Genomic DNA, 24,031 nt, shown 5'->3' with positions numbered 1-24,031 from the left:
CACTACCCTCATTAGTTTTTCCTCATTAATTGCTTTAATTTCATGCAGCACCACCACAAGAGATGATCGATAGCAAAGATAATCACTCCAATATGATAAGCACGAGGCTGATGAATATGCAAAGTCAAGGCAGGATCCCTTTAGGTTTTTTGAAAAACAGAAATGCCTTATTTACATAAGTATTCAGACCTTCAGACCCAATTCCGTGTCTCAGACCCTATGAGAGACGGAATTGAGCTCAGGTACATCCTGTTTCCATTGATCATCCTTGATGTTTCTACAACTTGATTGGAGTCCACCTGTGGTAAATTAAATTGAATGGACATGATTTGGAAAGGCACACACCTATCTATTTAGGGCCCCACAGTTGACAGTGCGTGTCAGAGCAAAAACCAAGCCATGAGGTCGAAGGAATTGTCCGTAGAGCTCAGAGACAGGATTTGTGTTGAGGCACAGATCTGGGGAATGGTACCAAAAACATTCTGCAGCGTTGAAAGTCCCCAAGAACACTGTGACCTCCAAACTGGCCAAACTGAGCAATTGCGGAAGAAGGGCCTTGGTAAGGGAGGTGACCAAGAACCCGATGGTCACTCTGAGATAGCTCTAGAGTTCCTCTGTGGAGATGGGAGAACCTTCCAGAAGGACAACCATCTCTGCAGCACTCCACCAATCAGGCCTTTATGGTAGAGCGGCCAGACGGAAGCCACTCCTCATTAAAAGGCACATGACAGCCTGCTTGGAGTTTGCCAAAAGGGACCTAAAGATTCTCAGACCTTGAGGAACAAGATTCTCTGGTCTGACGTGACCAAGATTGAACTCTGGTCTGAATGCCAAGCGTCACGTCTGGAGGAAACCTGGCACCATCCCTACAGTGAAGCATGGTGGTGGCAGCATCATGCTGTGTGTATGTTTTTCAGAGGCAGGATCAAGGTAAAGATGAGGACAACAATCCTAAGCATACAGTCAAGACAACGCAGGAGTGGGTTTGGAACAAGTCTCTGAATGTCCTTGAGTGGCCCAGCCAGAGCCCGGACTTGAACCCGATCGAACATCTCTGGAGAGACCTGAAAATAGCTGTGCAGCAACGCTCCCCATCCAGCCTGACAGAGCATGAGAGGATCTGCAGAGAAGAATAGGAGAAACTCCCTGAACACAGGTGTGCCAAGCTTGTAGCATCATACCCAAGAAGACTCAAGGCTGTAATCTCTGCCAAAGGTGCTTCCACAAAGTACTGAGTAAAGGGTCTGAATAGTTATGTAAATTTGAGATTACATTTTTTTATGTTTTTAAAATGTGCCAAAAAAAACAAAATTTTTTAACCTTTTTTGCTTTGTCATTATGGGGTATTGGGTGTAGATTGATGGGGGGAAACAATTTTAATACATTTTTTGAATAAGGCTGTAATGTAACAAAATGTGGAAAAAGTAAAGGGTTCTGAATACGTTCCGAAGGCATTGTAGATGAATGTCTGAAGCTGATTATCTACAGTTCGGATTCAGTTGTTTGTAGTAATGTACACTGAACTAAAATATAAACGCAGCAATTTCAAAGATCTTATGGAGTAACAGTTCATGAGGAAGGAATGGACAACTTTGATGGGGGCCACAAATAAACGGAAATCATGAGGGGCCGCAGTGGCTTGTGGGTCTGTGTAACCCCCCCCCCCTTCAAACCTTGAGACATCTGTGGCATTGTTGTGTGACAATACTATACATTTTAGAGTGGCCTTATATTGTCCCCTATACAAGGTGCAACTGTGTAATGATCATGCTGTTTAATCAGCTTCTTGATATGCCACACCTGTCAGGTGGATGGATTATCTTGGCAAATGAGAAATGCTCACAAACAGGGATGTAAACAAATTTGTGCACAAAATTTGAGAGAAATACAAACATGGGACCAACACTTTACATGTTGCGTTTTATATACTGCTCAAAAAAATTAAGGGAACACTAAAATAACACATCCTAGATCTGAATGAATTAAATAATCTTATTAAATACTTTTTTCTTTACATAGTTGAATGTGCTGACAACAAAATCACACAAAAATAATCAATGGAAATCCAATTTATCAACCCATGGAGGTCTGGATTTGGAGTCACACTCAAAATTAAAGTGGAAAACCACACTACAGGCTGATCCAACTTTGATGTAATGTCCTTAAAACAAGTCAAAATGAGGCTCAGTAGTGTGTGTGGCCTCCACGTGCCTGTATGACCTCCCTACAACGCCTGGGCATGCTCCTGATGAGGTGGCGGATGGTCTCCTGAGGCATCTCCTCCCAGACCTGGACTAAAGCATCCTCCAACTCCTGGACAGTCTGTGGTGCAACGTGGCGTTGGTGGATGGAGCGAGACATGATGTCCCAGATGTGCTCAATTGGATTCAGGTCTGGGGAACGGGCGGGCCAGTCCATAGCATCAATGCCTTCCTCTTGCAGGAACTGCTGACACACTCCAGCCACATGAGGTCTAGCATTGTCTTGCATTAGGAGGAACCCAGGGCCAACCGCACCAGCATATGGTCTCACAAGGGGTCTGAGGATCTCATCTCGGTACCTAATGGCAGTCAGGCTACCTCTGGCGAGCACATGGAGGGCTGTGCGGCCCCCCAAAGAAATGCCACCCCACACCATGACTGACCCACCGCCAAACCGGTCATGCTGGAGGATGTTGCAGGCAGCAGAACGTTCTCCACGGCGTCTCCAGACTCTGTCACGTCTGTCACGTGCTCAGTGTGAACCTGCTTTCATTTGTGAAGAGCACAGGGCGCCAGTGGCGAATTTGCCAATCTTGGTGTTCTCTGGCAAATGCCAAACGTCCTGTTCGGTGTTGGGCTGTAAGCACAACCCCCACCTGTGGACGTCGGGCCCTCATACCACCCTCATGGAGTCTGTTTCTGACCGTTTGAGCAGACACATGCACCTTTGTGTCATTTTGCAGGGCTCTGGCAGTGCTCCTCCTTGCACAAAGGCGGAGGTAGCGGTCCTGCTGCTGGGTTGTTGCCCTCCTACGGCCTCCTCCACGTCTCCTGATGTACTGGCCTGTCTCCTGGTAGCACCTCCATGCTCTGGACACTACGCTGACAGACACAGCAAACCTTCTTGCCACAGCTCGCATTGATGTGCCATCCTGGATGAGCTGCACTACCTGAGCCACATGTGTGGGTTGTAGACTCCGTCTCATGCTACCACTAGAGTGAAAGCACCGCCAGCATTCAAAAGTGACCAAAACATCAGCCAGGAAGCATAGGAACTGAGAAGTGGTCTGTGGTCCCCACCTGCAGAACCACTCCTTTATTGGGGGTGTCTTGCTAATTGCCTATAATTTCCACCTGTTGTCTATTCCATTTGCACAACAGCATGTGAAATTTATTGTCAATCAGTGTTGCTTCCTAAGTGGACAGTTTGATTTCACAGAAGTGTGATTGACTTGGAGTTACATTGTGTTGTTTAAGTGTTCCCTTTATTTTTTTGAGTGTATTTTTCCTCAGTGTAATAGGTTGTCCATTTAGTAGTACCTTGAATTGTTGCATGTACAAACCCATTAAATGTTTGACCACATTTTATCAAATACATTCTACCTGTATGTAGCTACATTTAGTTGAATAGTATCTTCAGAATAAACAGATGCCAATGTGTATGTTACAGTGTCCAGACGGAGGAAGGCTTTGAGATCCTGTTAGGACCCGAGGTCACCTATGGCCCTCCAAGCATAGATCTCTCCAAGCCTGTTGCAATGACGATAGCTCACTGTGCTGAGGTGGATGCTGACAACTGGAACGTCCAACTGAAGAGGAAAACACAGGACAACAAATGGGAGGTAAGAGAAGCGCCTTTAAAGGGCAGCTGAAGTAAAATAAAAAAACATTATCTGGTTGAAAATGGCCAATGTTGCATCGATATTAGTCAAAAACATTTGATTCTCGTGTGTAAAAATGTTCTACAAAGTGTACATAGCATCATTTTGGTCAAAGTGTTTTAATTTTAAACATGCCCAGTCATGCCAACTAATATGGGATGGTAACGCCTAGGGAAAATGGTAATGCACGGAAAAAGCTGTGCTGTGGCCCTCTATCCAATCGTACCAGCAGCACCTCCTGACAGTGAGAAAGTCCTGCCTGTCACGTCCTGACCAGTAAAGGGGTATTTTGTCATTGTAGTATGGTCAGGGCGTGGTAGGGGGTGTTTGTTTTGTGTTTTGGGGTTTTTTGTCTAGGGGATTTTGGTTCTAGTTTTCATTTTCTATGTTCCGTTTTCCAGGTTTGGCCGAGTGTGGTTTCCAATCAGAGGCAGGTGTCTTTCGTTGTCTCTGATTGGAAGCCATACTTAGGCAGCCTGTTTTCCTTTGGGTTTTGTGGGTGGTTGTTTTCCGTTTAGTCGTTTGGAATATTGACAGAACTGTTGGCTGTCATTTTGTTTCTTTTGTAAAGTGTTCTATTTCTTCATTAAAATACATGATGAGCACTCAACACGCTGCGCCTTGGTCTACTCCCTGCAACAGCCGTTACACTGCCCATTGCAGCACCTCGGAATTGTTTACATAGGACAAGACGTTGCCAATGGTATGCTGAGAGAACACTTGGCCTCTAATCCATTTATTGAGGGGCCACTTGCTGATGTGTTTGATAGTGATCACTCCAGTCTGCCATTGTTTTGGGCTAAATGAGAATTCAAATGATGCTCACTTGCATCTCAACTGTCACTTGTCATTACTTGAACATTCTAAACCCAATCGTGAACATATTGTGTTCGCCGTGACCTGTTTTGTTACATGATTCACTATGGAACATTGCCAGACAGACGCACTCTGATGATAGATAGTGAGAAAGGTGTAAACTATACGGCACCAAAGCACATCGCCAGTGACTTGATAAGATGATTTATCTAAAGTGGCCTCCCTGCTCATTGACAGGCACAGCCTGCCTGAGAGGAATAACACTGAGAGCGCTGGAGAAAAAAAATTACAATTGCAGGATGTAATAGCAGAGAAGACAAACGGCTTGTGTCTGTCAGACAGGGTAACAACAGGGCAAAAGGCCTCGTTAGACATCGGCAGTATCGATCGGTGGATTCTGGACACGCTGAAATGGGTGTGGACGTGAGGCAATCGGGTAGGAGTCATGGAAATGGCCCCCCCGCTGACCTGGACTCACCGTTTGTGTCCCAAATGCAACCCTATTCCCTTATACTGCACTACTTTTGACTATGGGCCCTGGTCAAAGGTAGTGCACTGTAGTGTACAAAACATTAGGAACACCTTCCTAATATTGAGTTGTACCTTCTTATGCCCTCAGAACAGCCTCAATTGGTTGGGGCATGGACTCTACAAGATGTTGAAAAACTTCCACAGGGATGTTGACTCCAATGCTTCCCACAGTCAAGTTGGCAAGATGTCCTTTGGGTGACGGACCATTATTTATTTTCTATTTTGTTATTTGCCCTTTTTCTCCCCAATTTCGTGGTATTCAATTGTCCCATTGCTGCAACTCCTGTACGAACTCGGGATAGGCGAAGGTCGAGAGCCATGCGTCCTCCGAAACACGACCCCGCCAAGCCGCACTGCTTCTTGACACACTGCTTGCTTAACCCGAAAGTCAACCGCACCAATATGTCAGAGGAAACATTGTACAACTGGCAACCATGTCAGCGTGCATGCGCCTAGCCCGCCACAGGAGTCGCTAGAGCGCAATGGGACAAGGACATCCCGGCTGGCCAAACCCTGCCCTAACTCGGACGACGCTGGGCCAATTGTGCACCGCCTCATGGGTCTCCAGGTTGTTGCCGGCTGCAACACAGCCCGGGATCGAACCCGGATCTGTAGTGATTCCTCTAGCACTGTGATGCAGTGCTTTAGACCCCTGTGCCACTTGGGAGGCCCAGCTGGTGAACTATTCTTGATACACATGGGAAACTGTTGCGTGTGGAAAAACCCAGCAGCGTTGCAGTTCTTGACTCACTCTAACCAGTGCACCTGGCACCTACTACCATACCCCGTTCAAAGGCACTTAAATAGTTTGTCTTGCCCATTCACCTTTTGAATGGTACACATACACAATCCATGTCTCAATTGTCTCAAGGCTTAAATTCTTCTTTAACCTGTCTCCTCCCATTCATCTACACTGATTGAAGTGGATTTAACAGGTGACATCAATAAGGGCACATAGCTTTCACCTGAATTCACCTGGTCAGGCTGTCATGGAAAGAGCAAATGTTATTAAAATGTTATACACTCAGTGTATAGGGAATAGGGTGTCATTTGGGACGCATAGACTGCCGGCCCTGCCTCCTAGACACCTCCCTCTGCTCAGGAATGTTTCACTGAACAGACACGTGAATCAGGCTGCCTGCCACTCACTGGCTTATTCAGTAATTGTTAGACAATGGTTTGTAACCTTCTGTTTTTCTCAGCACTGTTGTTGAGATACTAGGTCCCCCCCTCCACAGTATTTGTTTTTTCCCATGTGAAGTTGCTAGTTGTAGTTGATATATATTTCAGCATTCTTGTTGTTTTTCACAGTATGCACTGTTCACCTTAGGAATGTCTAATACTTCCATGGTGTTGTCTTTTTGAGAAAGACATTTCTACAGTGCTAACCCATATTGTCATTGTACATTCCCAAGGGGTTGTTAATACACAACCCAGAGGCTCTGCAGGCACTACCAGCGCCAGCTCTTTGCATTATTTGTTCATAAGAATGTTTTTTACGAAACAAGTGTAAGATAAAATAATGAAGAGCATGTCCAGGCAGGGATTAATAGAAGTGTACATCTGACAGTGCTTTGGCAGACTGAACAGAGCCAGTCAGAATAATGACTAGTGCAGTACTGCCCCAGGCTGTTATGTGGTGTCAGTGCTAAGAACAGTGCTTGTTATTTAGAAGACCAGCAGTCACTAGATTATCCTCAGTCGGCCCCTGCACCCAGTCTGTCCTAAATAATGTTGTTACAACCAATGGAAGTGGGCTGTGTGCCCTAGGTAAGGTAATTATACAAGGTGTAGCAGTCTTTGCATGTATCACTGGCTTGCTTACCCCGGGCAAGGATACAGGGGCAGGGATCTTTGTCTCAATTAAGGGCTGCCTCCTGACCCCGTCAGTTCATAAATACTACATTTTTCTCCCTGGCCCTTCTCTAACGGTGTCCCAAATAGCACCCTATTCCCTACATAGTGCACTACTTTTGACCAGACTATGTAGAGAATATTGTGCATTTGGGATGTAGCCTATAATCTTTCTCGGATATGCAACATGCATTGCTGCAGATTTCAGACCCTGCAGACAATCTGGAGATTATTCTAGCTAAGATTTGTACTGCTTTGACGTGTTCTTCCGGTGATACATTGTTTTCTCAGACAACACTGAATGAATCTTCAGTTTGTGCTTGGCTCGATGTTTGCTTGATCTTGCAAGGGCTTTTTAGAAGTGGCACAGTTATGCTGTTTTTCACTGCTAGATCAACTGGTCAAATTAATATAATTTTCTGCCTTAATATACTCTCCCTGTTATACTCAAGATGCTACTACAAAGGGAAAATAGAGAGCCCTGAAGTAGATGCTAAAATATATATAAGACTTATGTCGCTTTTCACTCTTAGTATTAAAAAGCAAGGTGACCCCTCAGAGATTCTTAGAAATAATGAGTCCTTTCATAGAAATCAAGCCAAAGGACATGAAAAGTTTTCATGACCATCATAACTCGAAAAGGCATACAGTAATAGCATTAAATACCGATTAAAGCCTTGTATGACATTTAATGACATGGTGTATGTGATGTGAGTCATGATTTGAACTCCAGTCAGTCATCTGGGTGGTGGGATAGCATAGCTCTCTGGTCACATCCCAAATGACACCCTATACCCTGCATAGTGCACTACTTTTGACCAGGGGCTCTGCTCAAAAGTAGTGCACTATAAAGCCAATAGGGTGCTATTTAGGACGCGGATGGCCCTCTGTCTGCTCTGCTCTGCTAATGACCCTGAGGATGAGCCAGGCGTCTAATTTACGTAGCTCAGCCTTGCATCTCATTACCCCTCTCTGCAACCAGAGGTTCAACACAACACAGACTAACGAGATACAGCAAAATTCGTAGATACTAGCTAACAGTCGTTGGTCCTTCATTGTTTCTCATTTGTGTAAATTACATAGCTTGTTATGGTTCCAATTTTCTGCCAGATGGGCATTCTTTTTTTGTTCTTCTTATAGAAGGGGGGTGGATACTGTAGTCTGGGGTATAATTATGTTACGTCCGTCATAAGAAGGAGACCAAGGTGCAGCGTGGTAGGCGAACATTTTCCTTTATTAAAAATGAACACTGTCAAAACAACAAAATACAAAACAAACGAACGTAAAGTTCTGCAGGCTACACAGTACCTGACAAAAACAAGGTCCCACAAAACCCCAGTGGGAAAAAGCTGCCTAAATATGATCCCCAATCTGAGACAACGAAAGACAGCTGCCTCTGATTGGGAACCATATCAGGCCAACATAGAAATATATAATCTAGAATGCCCACCCAAATCACACCCTGACCTAACCAAATAGAGAAATAAACAGGCTCTCTATGGTCAGGGCGTGACATATTAAGCAATAATGCCAGAGGAGGTGTGGTATATGGCCAATATACCATGGCTAACGGGTGTTCTTAGGCATGGCGCAATATGGTCTGAATACCACGGCTGTCAGCCAACAGTATTCAGGGCTCGAACCACCCAGTTTATAATTGATGTTATAAACTGGGTGGTTCTAGCCCTGAATACTGATTGGCTGACAGCCGTGGTATTCAGACCATATTGCGCCATGCCTAAGAACACCTGTTAGCCATGGTATATTGGCCATATACTATACCTCCTCTTGCCTTATACCACGGATATGACAAAACATGTATTTTTACTGTTCTAATAACGTTGATAACCAGTTTATAATAGCAATAAGACACCTAGGGGGTTTGTGGCATATGGCCAATATACCACAGCTAAGGGCTGTGTCCAGGCACTCCGCGATGCGTCACGCCTAAGAACAGCCCTTAGCCGTGGTATATTGGCCATACAGTGGGGGAAAAAAGTATTTGATCCCCTGCTGATTTTGTACGTTTGCCCACTGATAAAGAAAGGATCAGTCTATCATTTTAATGGTAGGTTTATTTGAACAGTGAGAGACAGAATAACAACAAAAATATCCATGTCAAAAATGTTATAAATTGATTTGCATTTTAATGAGGGAAATAAGTATTTGACCCCCTCTCAATCAGAAAGATTTATTTTATACAGGTAACCACCTGAGATTAGGAGCACACTCCTAACCGCAGCTTGTTACCTGTAAAAAAGACACATGTCCACAGAAGCAATCAATCAATCAGATTCCAAACTCTCCACCATGGCAAAGACCAAAGAGCTCTCCAAGGATGTCAGGGACAAGATTGTAGACCTACACAAGGCTGAAATGGGCTACAAGACCATCGCCAAGCAGCTTGGTGAGAAGGTGACAACAGTTGGTGCGATTATTCGCAAATGGAAGAAACACAAAATAACTGTCAATGTCCTTCGGCCTGGGGCTCCATGCAAGATCTCACCTCGTGGGGTTGCAATGATCATGAGAACGGTGAGGAATCAGCCCAGAACTACACGGGAGGATCTTGTCAATGATCTCAAGGCAGCTGGGACCATAGTCACCAAGAAAACAATTGGTAACACACTACGCCGTGAAGGACTGAAATTCTGCAGCGCCCGCAAGGTCCCCCTGCTCAAGAATACATATACATACCCGTCTGAAGTTTGCCAATGAACATCTGAATGATTCAGAGGACAACTGGTGAAAGTGTTGTGGTCAGATGAGACCAAAATGGAGCTCTTTGGCATCAACTCAACTCGCCGTGTTTGGAGGAGGAGGAATGCTGCCTATGACCCCAAGAACACCATCTCCACCGTCAAACATGGAGGTGGAAACATTATGCTTTGGGGGTGTTTTTCTGCTAAGGGGACAGGACAACTTCACCGCATCATTTGACGGGGCCATGTACTGTCAAATCTTGGGTGAGAACCTCCTTCCCTCAGCCAGGGCATTGAAAATGCGTCGTGGATGGGTATTCCAGCATGACAATGACCCAAAACACACGGCCAAGGCAACAAAGGAGTGGCTCAAGAAGAAGCACATTAAGGACTTGGAGTGGCCTAGCCAGTCTCCAGACCTTAATCCCATAGAAAATCTGTGGAGAGAGCTGAAGGTTCGAGTTGCCAAACATCAGCCTCGAAACCTTAATGACTTGGAGAAGATCTGCAAAGAGGAGTGGGACAAAATCCCTCCTGAGATGTGTGCAAACCTGGTGGCCAACTACAAGAAACGTCTGACCTCTGTGATTGCCAACAAGGGTTTTGCCACCAAGTACTAAGTCAGGTCAGAGGGGTCAAATACTTATTTCCCTCATTAAAATGGAAATCATTTTATAACATTTTTGACATGCGTTTTTCTGGATGTTTTTGTTGTTATTCTCTCTCACTGTTCAAATAAACCTACCATTAAAATTATAGACTGATCATTTCTTCGTCAGTGGGCAAACGTACAAAATCAGCAGGGGATCAAATACTTTTTTCCCCCACTGTATACCACACACCCTCGTGCCTTATTGCTTAATTATAGGCTGCGCAGGAGAAACATATTGAATCTATTAATTGTCATTTAAAATAAGTGTTTCTCACCTAGGCCTACTGCTGTCATGTTCATAAATAAGGCATGTGTGTATTGTTCGTATTGACTGATTGGTGTTCTGAGATATGTTACCATCTCCTAGCTGATTATCACATACTTCAGAGACTGCTTATAAGTAGATATTGTTCCCGTTTGAAAAGCACTTTATATAGCACATTATATTAATTTCCGTTATGTAACTTAGAACGAAACATTGAAATGGTCTCATGATGACACAACACGATAAAAGATGCAGAACAAATACACATACAATACACACACAGCCCACAGAGCATAATTATAGTATTTATTTTCAGTATAATCAAATGTAATGATGCTAAATTAAATTGTCTTATCATCCTCTTTTGCTAAGTGACCTGTGTTGTGTTCTATGTTCTGCGTTTCCAGGAAGTGATGTCAGTGGAGGATGAGTCAACATCTTGTTACTGCCTGATGGACTCCAGTAGCTGCCACCTGCTGCTGGACCAGCCGGGCTCCTATGCCCTTGTTGGTGAACCGCTCACCCAGGCAGCTGTGAAGAGGCTGAAGCTAGCAGTGTTTGGCAGCATGGGGTCCACCCCCATGGACTACAGCCTCCGAGTCTACTGTGTGGACGACACGCCACACGCCTTTCAGGTGCTATCATTGTTTTGAGTGTTTGTGGGGGGTTGGTTATTTTCAATGATTGCCGTTGGCTCCCCTGTGCAATCATATGAAGCGCAGTATTGATTACAGTGATTTTGCTCAGGCAGTAGAGGATAGAGGACCACAAACATTGATATTTATGCGTTAGCCTTCCGATCATTCGGTCATATTGTACTGTATGTGACTGAGTAAATTCAAATTCAATAAAGCATGTAAATGTGTGTATTGATATCTTCTCATCTAGCATCAGGGAATTAAACTTCCTCACTTCCCCTGAGACATAGAACAGAACAGGCCTCAGGAGTGACTCGGCTTCTGTTCCTGTGATTTAGCAGAAGTCACTGGCAGCTGGGTTTAAAATGCTTTTTGGATTTGGTTTATGAATCCATCCCCTGCGCAGCCTGCCGAGCAGATGCCAGCCCTCTCTGTCCCCTGGGGCTCTGTCAACTACAATCACACTCACTCTCCTTCATGTTGTTCAAACTCTGGCTATAGACAGACACAGTCAATCACTGGTCATGTCCTTGACCTAGATTAATAGGATGCTCCTGATAATAATATTAAGGATCTCATTTCAGTGAGAGATTTCCTTCTGAATGTAGCTGTTACTCTGGCTTCAGCGGCCATACAATGTTAGGATTGGGCTGGCAAACAACCATCTACTCTGCATAGGGAATACAGAATCTGTAGATTACACCGTTGCAGAATACAATTTGTCCAAGCAATGATGATCTTAAAGACGGGGGATGGGGAAATGTTGCTGCATTGAATGGGGTGTTGTTTCTCAAGGTCACAGACAATGGCCATGATGTGCCCTTAAAGTGATTGGATGGATACTGAGTATGAATTTTTTAATAGGAAGCTCTGTGATCTACTGGACAACCCTAGAGTTGAGTTGAATGATGTCCAGGATGTAACTGTGTTTAAAGACAAAGGTAGATGGAGGGTACTTCATCCAGCAGGTTCCCTGTTGTCATTGTATTTGTATTATTTGAGAAATTTTCAAGCATGTTTTATGATCACATTGCCAATGTTGGATTGTTTTTAATACCTACCATGAAGAAGCAATACGCACGCACACACACATTTTTTTGTGATTGAAATGTCTGAAAAACAGCCACAGAAACTGAGAGCAATGATGCCAGATGAATAACTTCAGCCTCAAATCAAAGAGCTCTTTCATCACTCCAAATTCAATTTGGTGGACGGCTGTTAGCCGATACATGCTCATCCAATGGATTAAATTGAAACTTCAAACTTGTATGGCTCCACATTTTATATAGCTGCTAATGAGAATTGTATTTTTTTATATTCTTTAATGTAATTTAAGGACACTCTTGACTTGAGGATAATGCTCAGGTTTTGACAATGTTTACGATAGTCGATTTGTGGATCCACCAGAGCAAGAATCAATCACTAAACAGTTGGTTGGCAGTGAACTGGGATGTAAACTGTGGTGATAACTGTGCCATTGATCTGTCTCTCTCTCTGTCTGTCTCTCTATCCATCTGTCCCCAGGGAGTGGTGGCCACAGAGACCTGTAGAGGAGGACAGCTCCTGGAGGAACCCAAGATTCTGCCTTTCAGAGGGAACACCTTCAGCCTCCAGGTCTCCATCCAGGATGTCCCACAGTTTCTATGGAACATTAAACCCTTTACCACGTGTCAGGTAACTGAGACTGTAACTACATACAGGTTGAGCACTGAATGATTTCAGATACATTACTGGAAATCTGAGCATGGAAAGATGCATGTGTTATTTGTTGCCAGATTGTTGACATTTTGGATACAACCAGACTTACTGGAGGTTGTTTACCTTTATTGGTACATGTGTGTGAACACTGGACAGCAATGTAGGTCAGTACTTCCTCTGTAAATATGTTTTCTAATATTGCCTTCAGACAAACAAAGAGGTATAATTGGTTCACACTCAAAAATGTTGCATAAAGCTTAATTATTCAATGTAATTAGTCAATGTTAATTATTCAAAGCTTAATTATTCAATGCTGCTCATCCTTAGTTCTTTACAAATGCTGTTTTGAATTCAAGAAAATTGTACCTACACACTGAAGAAGGCTGTAAAGGCGAAGCGTCTGTGTACGCTATCCCTGATGCAGTACATTTCTTTTAACATTGAATAAGGAAGTAAGCTTTATGCAACAAAAAAATGTAGCACGAACCCATTACACCTCTTTGTTTGTCTGAATTTGTGGGTTTACGCACCAGCCAAGCTTCTGGGAGAGCGCAATGGTTCTCTTTTGATTAGCTAATATTAACTTCTAACTACCGCTCACTTTAAAATGGTTGTGCTTGTTTTTCCAATGGGCTTTATAATTGCCCCCAAAACAACTGTGAGTGGGGCGAGGAAGTAGGATGGCGTGTCTCAGACAGACCGTCAGACAGACACCTCCTCTTGGCTTATTTATGAGGATCTTTAGAGGGAGACTGCCTCTGTGAACCTCCCCCTTTCATAGAGCAGGTGGAGAATAATGGCTCTCGCCTGCACCATACAGTACATCAAGACAGCTTTTACTGCTAAAAATTACCTGGCCTCTCCACGTCCATCATTCCCCTAGCGCACCATTAACTGCTGCATCCATCCCGCATCGTGGAGGATCTGATGATCAAAGCCAAAGGGTTAAGTCCCCTTTAGGCAAAACGACTGTTTACATTTTTTTTTACTGTACAGATTGCCAGGGTCCCTATCACCATAAGTGAGTCCCATATAGCACACTATTCCCTATATAGTGCATTACTTTTGACCAGAGCTCTATGGGAAGTGCACTATATCAGGGATAGGGTGCCATTTGGGATGCATGTCATTACTGTGAATAGTTTACAGGTCACTTTATTATGCAGAGATGGAAGAAGGGAGCATGCGTGAGGTCAAGGACATTTCCCTGCCGATGTGCCCACGGCAGAATTTAATTATGCATCAAAGGCAATCATTTTCCCGTTCGTCGTTCCCTCGCTCCCGGATATCGCGTGTAATACTTAGCTCGCGATCGGACTTCCATTATCAGAATTAAGTGGGATTTGCCCCTCCCCCTCTCCCTACAGTACAAATGCATGTTTCCATACACAATGCTATCGTTGCATAACGCTGCGCGACTTCAAACCCCTCAAACATCCTCTTACCCCACTACTTTGTCTGCGTATGCATATGAGACCTTCCCATGTGACGGATAGAATAGGAGCCGAGTCATCTTCTGGAGAGGAATAATACTGTAGAAGCCCAGATTTCTCATCCTGTTTTGCCTCTGTCTTCCTCCTCTCTCGCGTCGTCTCTCTCTCGCCATGCAGGAATTTTCCTTTTCCCAAGTGTGGTGCAGCAACCAGCAGCCCCTGCACTGTGCCTTCTCCCTGGAGAGATACAGCCCCACCACCACCCAGTTCTCCTGCAAGATTAGCGTGAAGCAGGTCAAAGGTCATGAGCAGATTCTGCAGGTCTATACATCTGTGGCAGAGGTGAGCCTGGCTCTCCGTGTGTGGAGGACATTTTTCTCCCACAATCCATACAATCTTTATTTAACCTCAGTGAAGTCAGTGTCCTCTGCTGGCTGAACAGCCTGTCCTCAGGGTCTGCAGTGGTTGTCTTTCAAATGGCACTCTATTCCCTATAGAGCTCTGGTCAAATCTAGTGCACTATATAGGGAATAGGGTGCCATTTGGGATGCATCCTGTGTTTCTTTATAAAACAGAGGGCAGATAGAATATATCAATGTGAGCTGACTATTCTTGGTACTGTGTATCCCAACAGCCCTTTTGTTAAATACAAATGTAATTTAATTATATTTGACAACTGTGACATTGTGTTTTGCCTCTCCCCTTTGTCTGTTTTGCCTTTGTAGAGCAAGAAGGAGTCAGTCCTGTTTTTTATGCAGACAGACTGCACCGTCACCTCACAGACGGGACCCAAGGCCTTCAAAATCCCCCTTTCCATCCACCAGAGGATCTGTGCCACCTTCGACACTGCCAACACTAAGGGAAAGGACTGGCAGCTCTTAGCCCAGAAACTCCATCTAGATAGGTGAGTGTCCAAGGCTGTGATCCCAAATAGCACCATATTCCCTATGTAGTGCACTACTTTTCACCAGGGCCCTATGGCACTAAATAGGGAATAATAGTGTGCCATTTGAGATGCAGCCCAGCTGTCCGTCATGTCTCACGGGGTGTTTCAATGATTGCTTGAACAAACAGCAGAAGGTATTTGAGAGACTTTAGTGGTTCCAAATGAGCCTGATCAGCTGTCCTCATTTTATATCTTATCATGTTAAGCTCATTTTAATTGAGTCTGATGGCACATCAGTGACTGCATTCACAGAGGGTGATATGCTTTTGGCAGGGAGGGGTAAACCATTGTTTTGTAGTGAAATAGTGCCCTCCACTGGAGCTAATGGATATCTGTAATAGACACATTGCAAGCTGTTAGCGCAAACCACCCATAAGCCTACAGAGTACATTTGTCATATGCCTACATATTCAGCTCTAACTTGAAATTCACTTCTTCCACACAAATGTTACCTTACAGTTGACTTACTTAGATATTTCAAGATATCCCTGATCATGTCCAGTATGTCTAGTCTTAGAGAAACATTTTCCAGCACAATGTCAGTCCCTCCCTACTGAGATTAGGAACCAGCACTGTGATGAAACACAGAATTCTATCTCATAGGAGACAAAGATCTATAAACAACTGTGGTTTTTCTATAAACAAAAGTGTTGTTCACTTTGCTAAGTGCGCTGTTACCACTTTGTCCACTAATGCGTTTCTCTCCTTCCCCCAGGAACCTGTTGTATTTTGCTAAGCAACAGAGCCCCTCTGCCGTCATACTGAGCCTGTGGGAGGCACGACACCAAGACACTGGTGACCTTGACTCTCTGGCAAGCGCTCTGGAGGAAATTGGCAAGATCCAGTCCAAAAGCACTGTAGCAAAGAGCCATGAGGAACCTGAATCAGACTCGGTACATCATTTTGGAACAAGAAGCCCAGACAACCCAGTGTGTGGAATGGGTGAACTCACCAATCATGAGACGGCTAACTCAGTCCCTGAGTATACTAGCTGACTTGTCTCCTCCTACATAGATACCAACAAGCCCAGTGTAATGCATATCCATATATGCACATAACGACTGACAGCTAACTCGGTCGTGGATTAAAAGGTCCATAGGATGTCAGTGTGCGAATGGAGTTTGTTGTTCACAGAGCAAAAAAACATGACAGGCAAAAATGACCACTGAGAAAAAAAAAAACCTGTCACTGCTGTGTGTACTGTAACTTTATCCACCCCTTTCTGATGATGTACTGTACATCTGTTTTGCCTTTCGCCGTTCTATTCCCTCCCTTCTTTTCCTCCTAGTTAATGCTATTCTTAAGTCAGGCTGACCATTTCAGTTTGTTTTCTTATTCTGTTGTTCAGGATATAGGGGACCCTCCACCAATGCTCTTCAAAAAGTGGAAATATTCGTCACCGTCCCCAGGGTTTGATACTGCCCTCATGTGCATCTGCATTTACAGTGAGTGCGTCCCAAATGGCACCCTATTCCCCATCTAGTGCATTACTTTTGGCCAGAGCCGTATAGAACCTAGTGAAAAGTAGTGCACTAAATGGGGAATAGGGTGTTCCATTTGGGAAGTATCCCATATCACACCTATACCGTAAGACAGCTGTATGGTATTTGTTTCTATTTGAATACTTGGTCATCAATTCCAAATAATGTCTGAAGTGGGAGAAACCACTCTGAAACAGGTTTAAACAGTACAGAGTTTAATAACATGCATTTTACTGTAATGTTCAGATTATTTTTCTGTATCAGCGTAACATTGTAAAAGAGATCCTGGCGGTACAGTGGTGGGTTGTGTGAGGACAATGTACTGTTAACATGATTCAGGCTGGGTCCTTTATCTTTAAAGGAAAACCCATGACAATGATGGAAATGTCTTTGTCAGGCTACAGTACTGCAGTGTGTGTTTGTGTGCATGCATGCGTGTGACAGTTGTGGTTTGGCCACCCTGGGGGAGAAAGAGAAAGCTGGAGGAGCTGAATGACATCATTTCCTGGCACTAAGCCATGTGTATCTCTGCATCTTATCACCCACTTTCAACCATTATTAACACCTGTCAAAGAGCTGCTGATCTACCCAACACACACAAGGCCCCCAACAGAGGCACATCACTTCACAACTACACAGGACATGAATGTGGATTAGGGTTTGGGTCAATTCCAATTTTATTTGAAAAAGACAATTCAATTCTTGAATTCACTCATGAAGTGGAGAATTTACATTGAATTAAATTTGAATTAAAAAAAATCTTAAAGTTACAGAATTGAATTTGAATTAGACTGATTGGAATTGTAAAAACATTTAGTCTTTGGAATTTAATTGAATTGGAATTCAATATTTTTACATTTCCCAGTTAATGGAATTAATCCACATAGTATAAAAAATGGACTGTAGGATTTGTTTTTAATTATTTCAATCTGTATTCCTATATTGCCAGTATAGCTAGGCTGTCAGAACATTGATGATCAGCCTGAAGGAATTTAATTTGAATTTGTGGCAATGTTGTGGATAGTATTGAATTAGGAATTGAATTATTGGAATTTACCTAACATTGGAATTCAGAGAAAATAGCTAAATTCAAAGACTGACATGGAATTTCAATTCAATTAAATGGAATTGACAGGGAAAGAGAATTGAATGACAATTGAATTTGTAGAATTGACCCCAACCCTGATGTGGATAGAATGTGTAATAGTATGGGAAGCCTTTCTGGTACAATAAGCAGGCCTGTTTAACATATTGTTGTACAGTATAAGTAAGGAGGGCCCATAGGGCTCTATAGTAAATATGGTGCCATTTGGGACGCATCTTAAATTCCATGGGAATGCAGTGGCATTACTGGTTTGAACAATAGGCACTGTATTGAACACGTTTAAAATAGATGTCCAGCTAAAAAAGCACACTAAAGAATGGAACAGGATGGTGTTTCTGTACTTTATTGTATACCCTATAATTCACAGGATGGATTTGTTTATTCCATGTAAATCAAAGGATAGTATTGTTTATTCCATGTAATTCTTATGATGCATATTTATGTTTTTATGTGTTCAACATGATTTAGCATCTACAGGCTTGGATCATGCCTTTTTTGTAGTTACTCATGCTTTCATTTGTATTACAATGAGCATAATAACAAGGATTTGAAATGATCTAAATACTCTTAGAAAATGGCGCTCAGAGGTGTCTCACTACAGTTACATTTGACAAAACATTCAACTTGTTCATTGTACACCTGTTGCAGTCTCCTCTGAACTACCTAAAATACTGTTAGCTCATAGTTTGTTATATGCAATTTCATATACAAGAGAATGCATCCAAAATGGAACCCTATTCCCTTTATAGTGCACTACTACAGGGCTCTGGTCAAAAGTAGTGCACTATAGAGGGAACACGGTGGCTGAAGTGTTGAGCTGTGTCTACTATGCCCTTATTGATGTACTGTATGTTGCTCTCAACAGCAACGATCAGACGAGCTGAATTTTACACTCTACCCACTGAGCACAGACATCAATTCATTGTCTATTCCACTTTGGTTCAATGTAATTTCATTGAAATGACGTGGAAACAACGCTTATTCAACCAGTGTGTGCCCAGTGGGTACATGAAACCTACATTGTTTTTGGTTTCTACATAACACATTCGCTATGCTCTCCTAATCAATTGAGCGTTAATCGTTATACAATCCAGCTGGATATAGAATAGATTAGTGAGTGGGTGAGCTTTACATTTTGAAAATTATAGTTTTTCTTAATTGTTAGCAATTTAATTTCAATTCCCTGTACTAATGTGAGCAAGAGTGGTTAAAAAAACAGAAACAGGTGTGCTGTGGTAGTGCTAAACAGTGGCTAATGTTGCATTAAGAGCATTTTTCTGTGTGATACAATACACCATAACAACCAAACATAGCATTTGAACTGTTTTATTTAATGTTGCCTATTGCATACATGCCTAGTCATATCTAAGGTATTAAATGTTGAGGTTAAGTTTTTACATGTTATTAAGTGGGCCACTGGGTTTTGATCCATACATACATACTCTGTATTATTATTATTGCTTTGTGTTGTGTCACAGGCTGAAGACTATTGTTGTCACAGGCAGAAGGCGATTTGTTGTCACAGGCTGAAGGGTATTTGTCGTCACAGGCTGAAGGGTATTTGTCGGCACAGGCTGAAGACTATTGTCATCACAGGCTGAAGACTATTGTCGTCACAGGCTGAAGACTATTGTTGTCACAGGCTGAAGACTATTGTTGTCACAGGCTGAAGGGCATTTGTTGTCACAGGCTGAAGGGCATTTGTTGTCACAGGCTGAAGGGCATTTGGTGTCACAGGCTGACTGCGATTTGGTGTCACAGGCTGAAGGTGATTTGGTGTCACAACTGAAGGTGATTTGGTGTCACAGGCTGAATGCGATTTGGTGTCACAGGCTGAAGGCGATTTGGTGTCACAGGCTGAAGAGTTTACTGTTGGACCCCTGATTTAATGTCCCCTGAGTTGGTAACTATTCCCTTGATAGCCCACTGGGCAAAAACTGGTTGAATCAACAAAAAATATCGACGTCATTTCAAATAAAAAAATTCAAAGTGAATCAACGTGGAAGTCTGAATGGATTTGAAAAAGGTAATCAACGTAAGGGAATTTAGTATTTTTCACCTAACTTTTAACCTAAATCCAATGACATGGTGAATTATTTTTTTCCGTTGAATTCAGGTTAACTCAATCAAATGTAAATTAAAACTAGACTTTGAACGGACGTCTGTGCCCAGTGGGAGTGCACTATGTTTGACCAAGGCCTATCTATAGGCCTCTGGTCAAAACTAGTGCACTATAAAGGGAATAGGGTATCATTTGGGACGCATGCTATAGCTCCACACTGACTTCATCAGGATGGATGTTGCTATGCTCCATTTCACATCACGCATGGCCTTTGGCTTCATATCACTATTCTTGTGCCTTGTTTAACTACTGTAAATGGTGAATGTTGTAAAGTACAGATGGGGCTGAAAAAAAATAAACAAAGCAAAACCATACCAACATACATTTAAAAAAGTATTAGTTGAAAAAGTATTTAAGATGATATAATTAAATAGGCTGCAGAGCTTTTCTAGTGCTAAACATACTGCATATGTTTGGTATTGCCAGGGCAGCTTTGTGGTATATTGTATCTATATAATTATGGACATTTTGGATGTTTTCTGTACAGTAGAATTTGCAAATGTATATGCAGCCTTTTGGAAATAAATGTACAGCTAAAGTCTCAACTTGAGTATGAGTGAGTTACTGTGCACCTTTGACAAAATATATACTTCATACACAGTTATATGATCTACTAGGTCTACGTCACTGTTGTGCTGGTCGACTACATATTTCTGAGCTCAATGGTTTCTCATGCATTTGATTTCTCCTCACTTGTACAATATGGCTTAGATGTCTTCTTCCACTAGTCTCTTCATGAATCTACAGTAGCTTGGCCCCTGGTATCCTCTGGCTGTACTAAACCTAAAGAATACAGTGGCTGCTCATAGTCTTTAAATATCTTAAAGCCAGCACAGAAAAAGTGCCCTGGCCACCCACTCCCTGCATGCCATGCAATCCTGGGCACACATGAAGTTAGTGTGCCAAACAGGAGAGTTCATTGCCGAGAACAGTTCTAATCTTGCCCTGAGGAAGGTGAGGTCTCAAACTGAATGTCCCAAAGTTCAAGACCATTTCAACATACACTTTAGGTATGTTCATCTTCTTATGTACATAATGTGTCATTTCTGGAGTCAAGTGTTTGCTTGCTACAGAGGCAGACTAGGCCCAGCACAATCGAAACCAAGCAGTCACCTTCAATACAAAGTTCACACTTATCTTCAAATGGGCAGCTCAGGGACCCTTGCCACTCCCTTGAGTCTGCATCCTTATCAAGAAGCACAGAATGCTATAGCAAACAAAGCAGAGTGTCATGAGCGATCCACACGTCTTTTGATTCTTAGATCTACAGTGCATTCGGAAAGTATCCCAGGCTGTGTCACACGGAAAGGATCCCAGGCTGTGTCACAGCTGGCCGTGACCTTGAAGCGGCGAGCAATTGGCCCAGCGTTGTCCGGGTTAGGGGAGGATTTGGCCGGCTGGGATTTCCTTGTCCCATCATGCTCTAGCTACTCGTTGTGATGGGCCGGCGCCTGCGAGCTGACTTCGGTCACCAGCTGGACAGTGTTTCCTCTGACACATTGGTGCAACTGTCTTCTGGGTTAAGCGAGCAGTGTGTCAAGAAGCAGTGCAGTTTGGCAGGAAGCATGGCTCTTGATCTTCGTCTCTCCCGAGTCTGTAGGGGAGTTGTAGCGATGGGACAAGACTAACGACCAATTGGAAATCACGAATAGGGGTAAAAGTACCAATTTTTTTAAATAAATTATAGCTACACACAATACCCCATAATGACAAAGCAAAAACAGGTTTTTAGAAATGTTTGCTCATTTATAAAAAAAAAAGTAAAAAAATATATTTACATAAGTATTCAGACTCTTTGCTATGAGACTAAAAATTGAGCTCAGGTGCATCCTGTTTCCATTGATCATCCTTGAGATGTTTCTACAACTTGATTGGAGTCCACCTGTGGTAAATTCAATTGATTGGAGATGAGTTGGAAAGGGCCTCACCTGTCTATATAAGGACCCACAGTGCATGTCAGAGCAAAAACTAAGCCATGACGTTGAAGGAATTTTCTGTAGAGTGCCGAGACAGGATTGTGGTGAGGCACAGATCTGGGGAAGGGTACCAAAAATGTTTCTGCAGCATTGAAGATCCCCAAGAACACCGTTGCCGCCATCATTCTTAAATGGAAGAAGTTTGGAACCACCAAGACTCTTCCTAGAGCTGGCCGCCCGCTCCCAACTGAGCAATTGGAGGAGAAGGGCCTTGGTCAGGTAGGTGACCAAGAACCCGATGGTCACTGACAGAGCTCCAGCGTTCCTCTGATGAGATGGGAGAAACTTCCAGAAGGACAACCAGCTCTGCAGCGCTCCACCAATTACTTTATTTAACTAGGCAAGTCAGTTAAAAACAAATTCTTACTTTCAATGACAGCCTAGGAACAGTGGGTTAACTGAACAACAGATTTTTACCTTGTCAGCTTGGGGACTCGATCTTGCAACCTTTCGGTTACTAGTCCAACGCTCTAACCACGAGGCTACCTGCCACTTTTATGGTACAGTGGTCAGACGGAAACCACTCCTCAGTAAAAGGCACATGACAGTCCGCTTGGAGTTTGCCAAAAGGCACCTAAATGACTCTCAGACCATGAGAAATAAGATTCACTGGTTTGATGAAACCAAGATTGAACTCATTGGCCTGAATGCCAAGCGTCACGTCTGGAGGAAAGCTTGCACCATCCCTACGGTGAAGCATGGTGGTGGCAGCCTCATACTTTTTTTGCTCTTTTTCAGCAGCAGGGACTGGGAGACTAGTCAGGATCGAGGGAAAGATGAACGGAGCAAAGTACAGAGAGATCCTTGATGAAAACCTGCTCCAGAGCGCTCAGGACCTCAGACTGGAGCGAAGGTTCACCTTCCAACAGGACAACAACCCTAAGCACACAGCCAAGGCAATGCAGGAGTGGCTTTGGTAGAAGTCTCGGAATGTCCTTGAGTGGTCCAGCCAGAGCCCGGACTTGAACCCAGCAAACTATAGTTTTGGAAATTCGATTAGAACATCTACTTTGTGCAAGACACAAGTAATTTTTCCAACAATTGCTTACAGACAGATTATTTCACTTATAATTCACTGTATCACAATTCCAGTGAGTCAGAAGTTTACATACACTAAGTTGACTGGGCCTTTAAACAGCTTGGAAAATTCCAGAAAATTATGTCATGGCTTTAGAAGCTTCTGATAGGCTAATTGACATCATTTGAGTCAATTGGAGGTGTACCTGTGGATGTATTTCAAGGCCTACCTTCATACTCAGTGCCTCTTTGCTTGACATCATGGGAAAATCAAAAGAAATCAGCTAAGACCTCAGAAAAAATTTGTAGACCTCCATGTGTCTGGCTCATCCTTGGGAGCAATTTCCAAATGCCTGAAGATACCACGTTCATCTGTACAAACAATAGTACGCAAGTATAAACACCATGGGACCACGCAGCCATCATACCCCTCATGAAGGAGACGCGTTCTGTCTCCTAGAGATGAACATACTTTGGTGCGAAAAGTACAAATCAATCCCAGAACAACAGCAAAGGACCTTGTGAAGATTCTGGAGGAAACAGGTACAAAAGTATCTATATCCACAGTAAAACGAGTCCTATGTCAACATAACCTGAAAAGCTGCTCAGCAAGGAAGGACCCACTGCTCCAAAACTGACATAAAAAAGCCAGACTACGGTTTGCAACTGCACATGGGGACAAAGATCATACTTTTTGGAGAAATGTCCTCTGGTCTGATGAAACACAAATAGAACTGTTTGGCCATAATGACCATTGTTATGTTTGGAGGAAAAAGGGGGATGCTTGCAAGCCGAAGAATACCATCCCAACCGTGAAGCACGGGGATGGCAGCATCATGTTGTGGGGGTGCTTTGCTGCACGAGGGACTGGTGCACTTCACAAAATAGATGGCATCATGAGACAGGAAAATTATTTGGATATATTGAAGCAAC

At 43.3% G+C, this 24,031-nt stretch overlaps 1 protein-coding gene across 4 annotated transcripts in view; it reads left to right on the top strand.

Annotated features, from left to right (window-relative positions):
• Window positions 1-20,650, top strand: part of LOC106580525 (netrin receptor UNC5D) — a 209,788-nt gene extending 189,138 nt beyond the window's left edge. For all 4 annotated transcript variants that reach the window (XM_014161696.2, XM_014161694.2, XM_014161693.2 and 1 more), the window contains 6 exons: window positions 3,652-3,823; window positions 11,090-11,317; window positions 12,845-12,994; window positions 14,629-14,793; window positions 15,177-15,355; window positions 16,113-20,650. In XM_014161696.2, the coding sequence (XP_014017171.2) occupies window positions 3,652-3,823; window positions 11,090-11,317; window positions 12,845-12,994; window positions 14,629-14,793; window positions 15,177-15,355; window positions 16,113-16,392 (1,174 nt within the window). In that variant the 3' untranslated portion in view covers window positions 16,393-20,650. The remainder of the gene's footprint in view (window positions 1-3,651; window positions 3,824-11,089; window positions 11,318-12,844; window positions 12,995-14,628; window positions 14,794-15,176; window positions 15,356-16,112) is intronic.
• Window positions 20,651-24,031: the final 3,381 nt, after the last annotated feature.

The sequence above is a fragment of the Salmo salar genome, chromosome ssa20 (genome assembly GCF_905237065.1).
Source record: "Salmo salar chromosome ssa20, Ssal_v3.1, whole genome shotgun sequence".
NCBI lineage: Eukaryota > Metazoa > Chordata > Actinopteri > Salmoniformes > Salmonidae > Salmo > Salmo salar.
The sequence above is the reverse complement of the archived record's forward strand: the minus strand, read 5'-3'. Positions and strand labels throughout refer to the sequence as shown.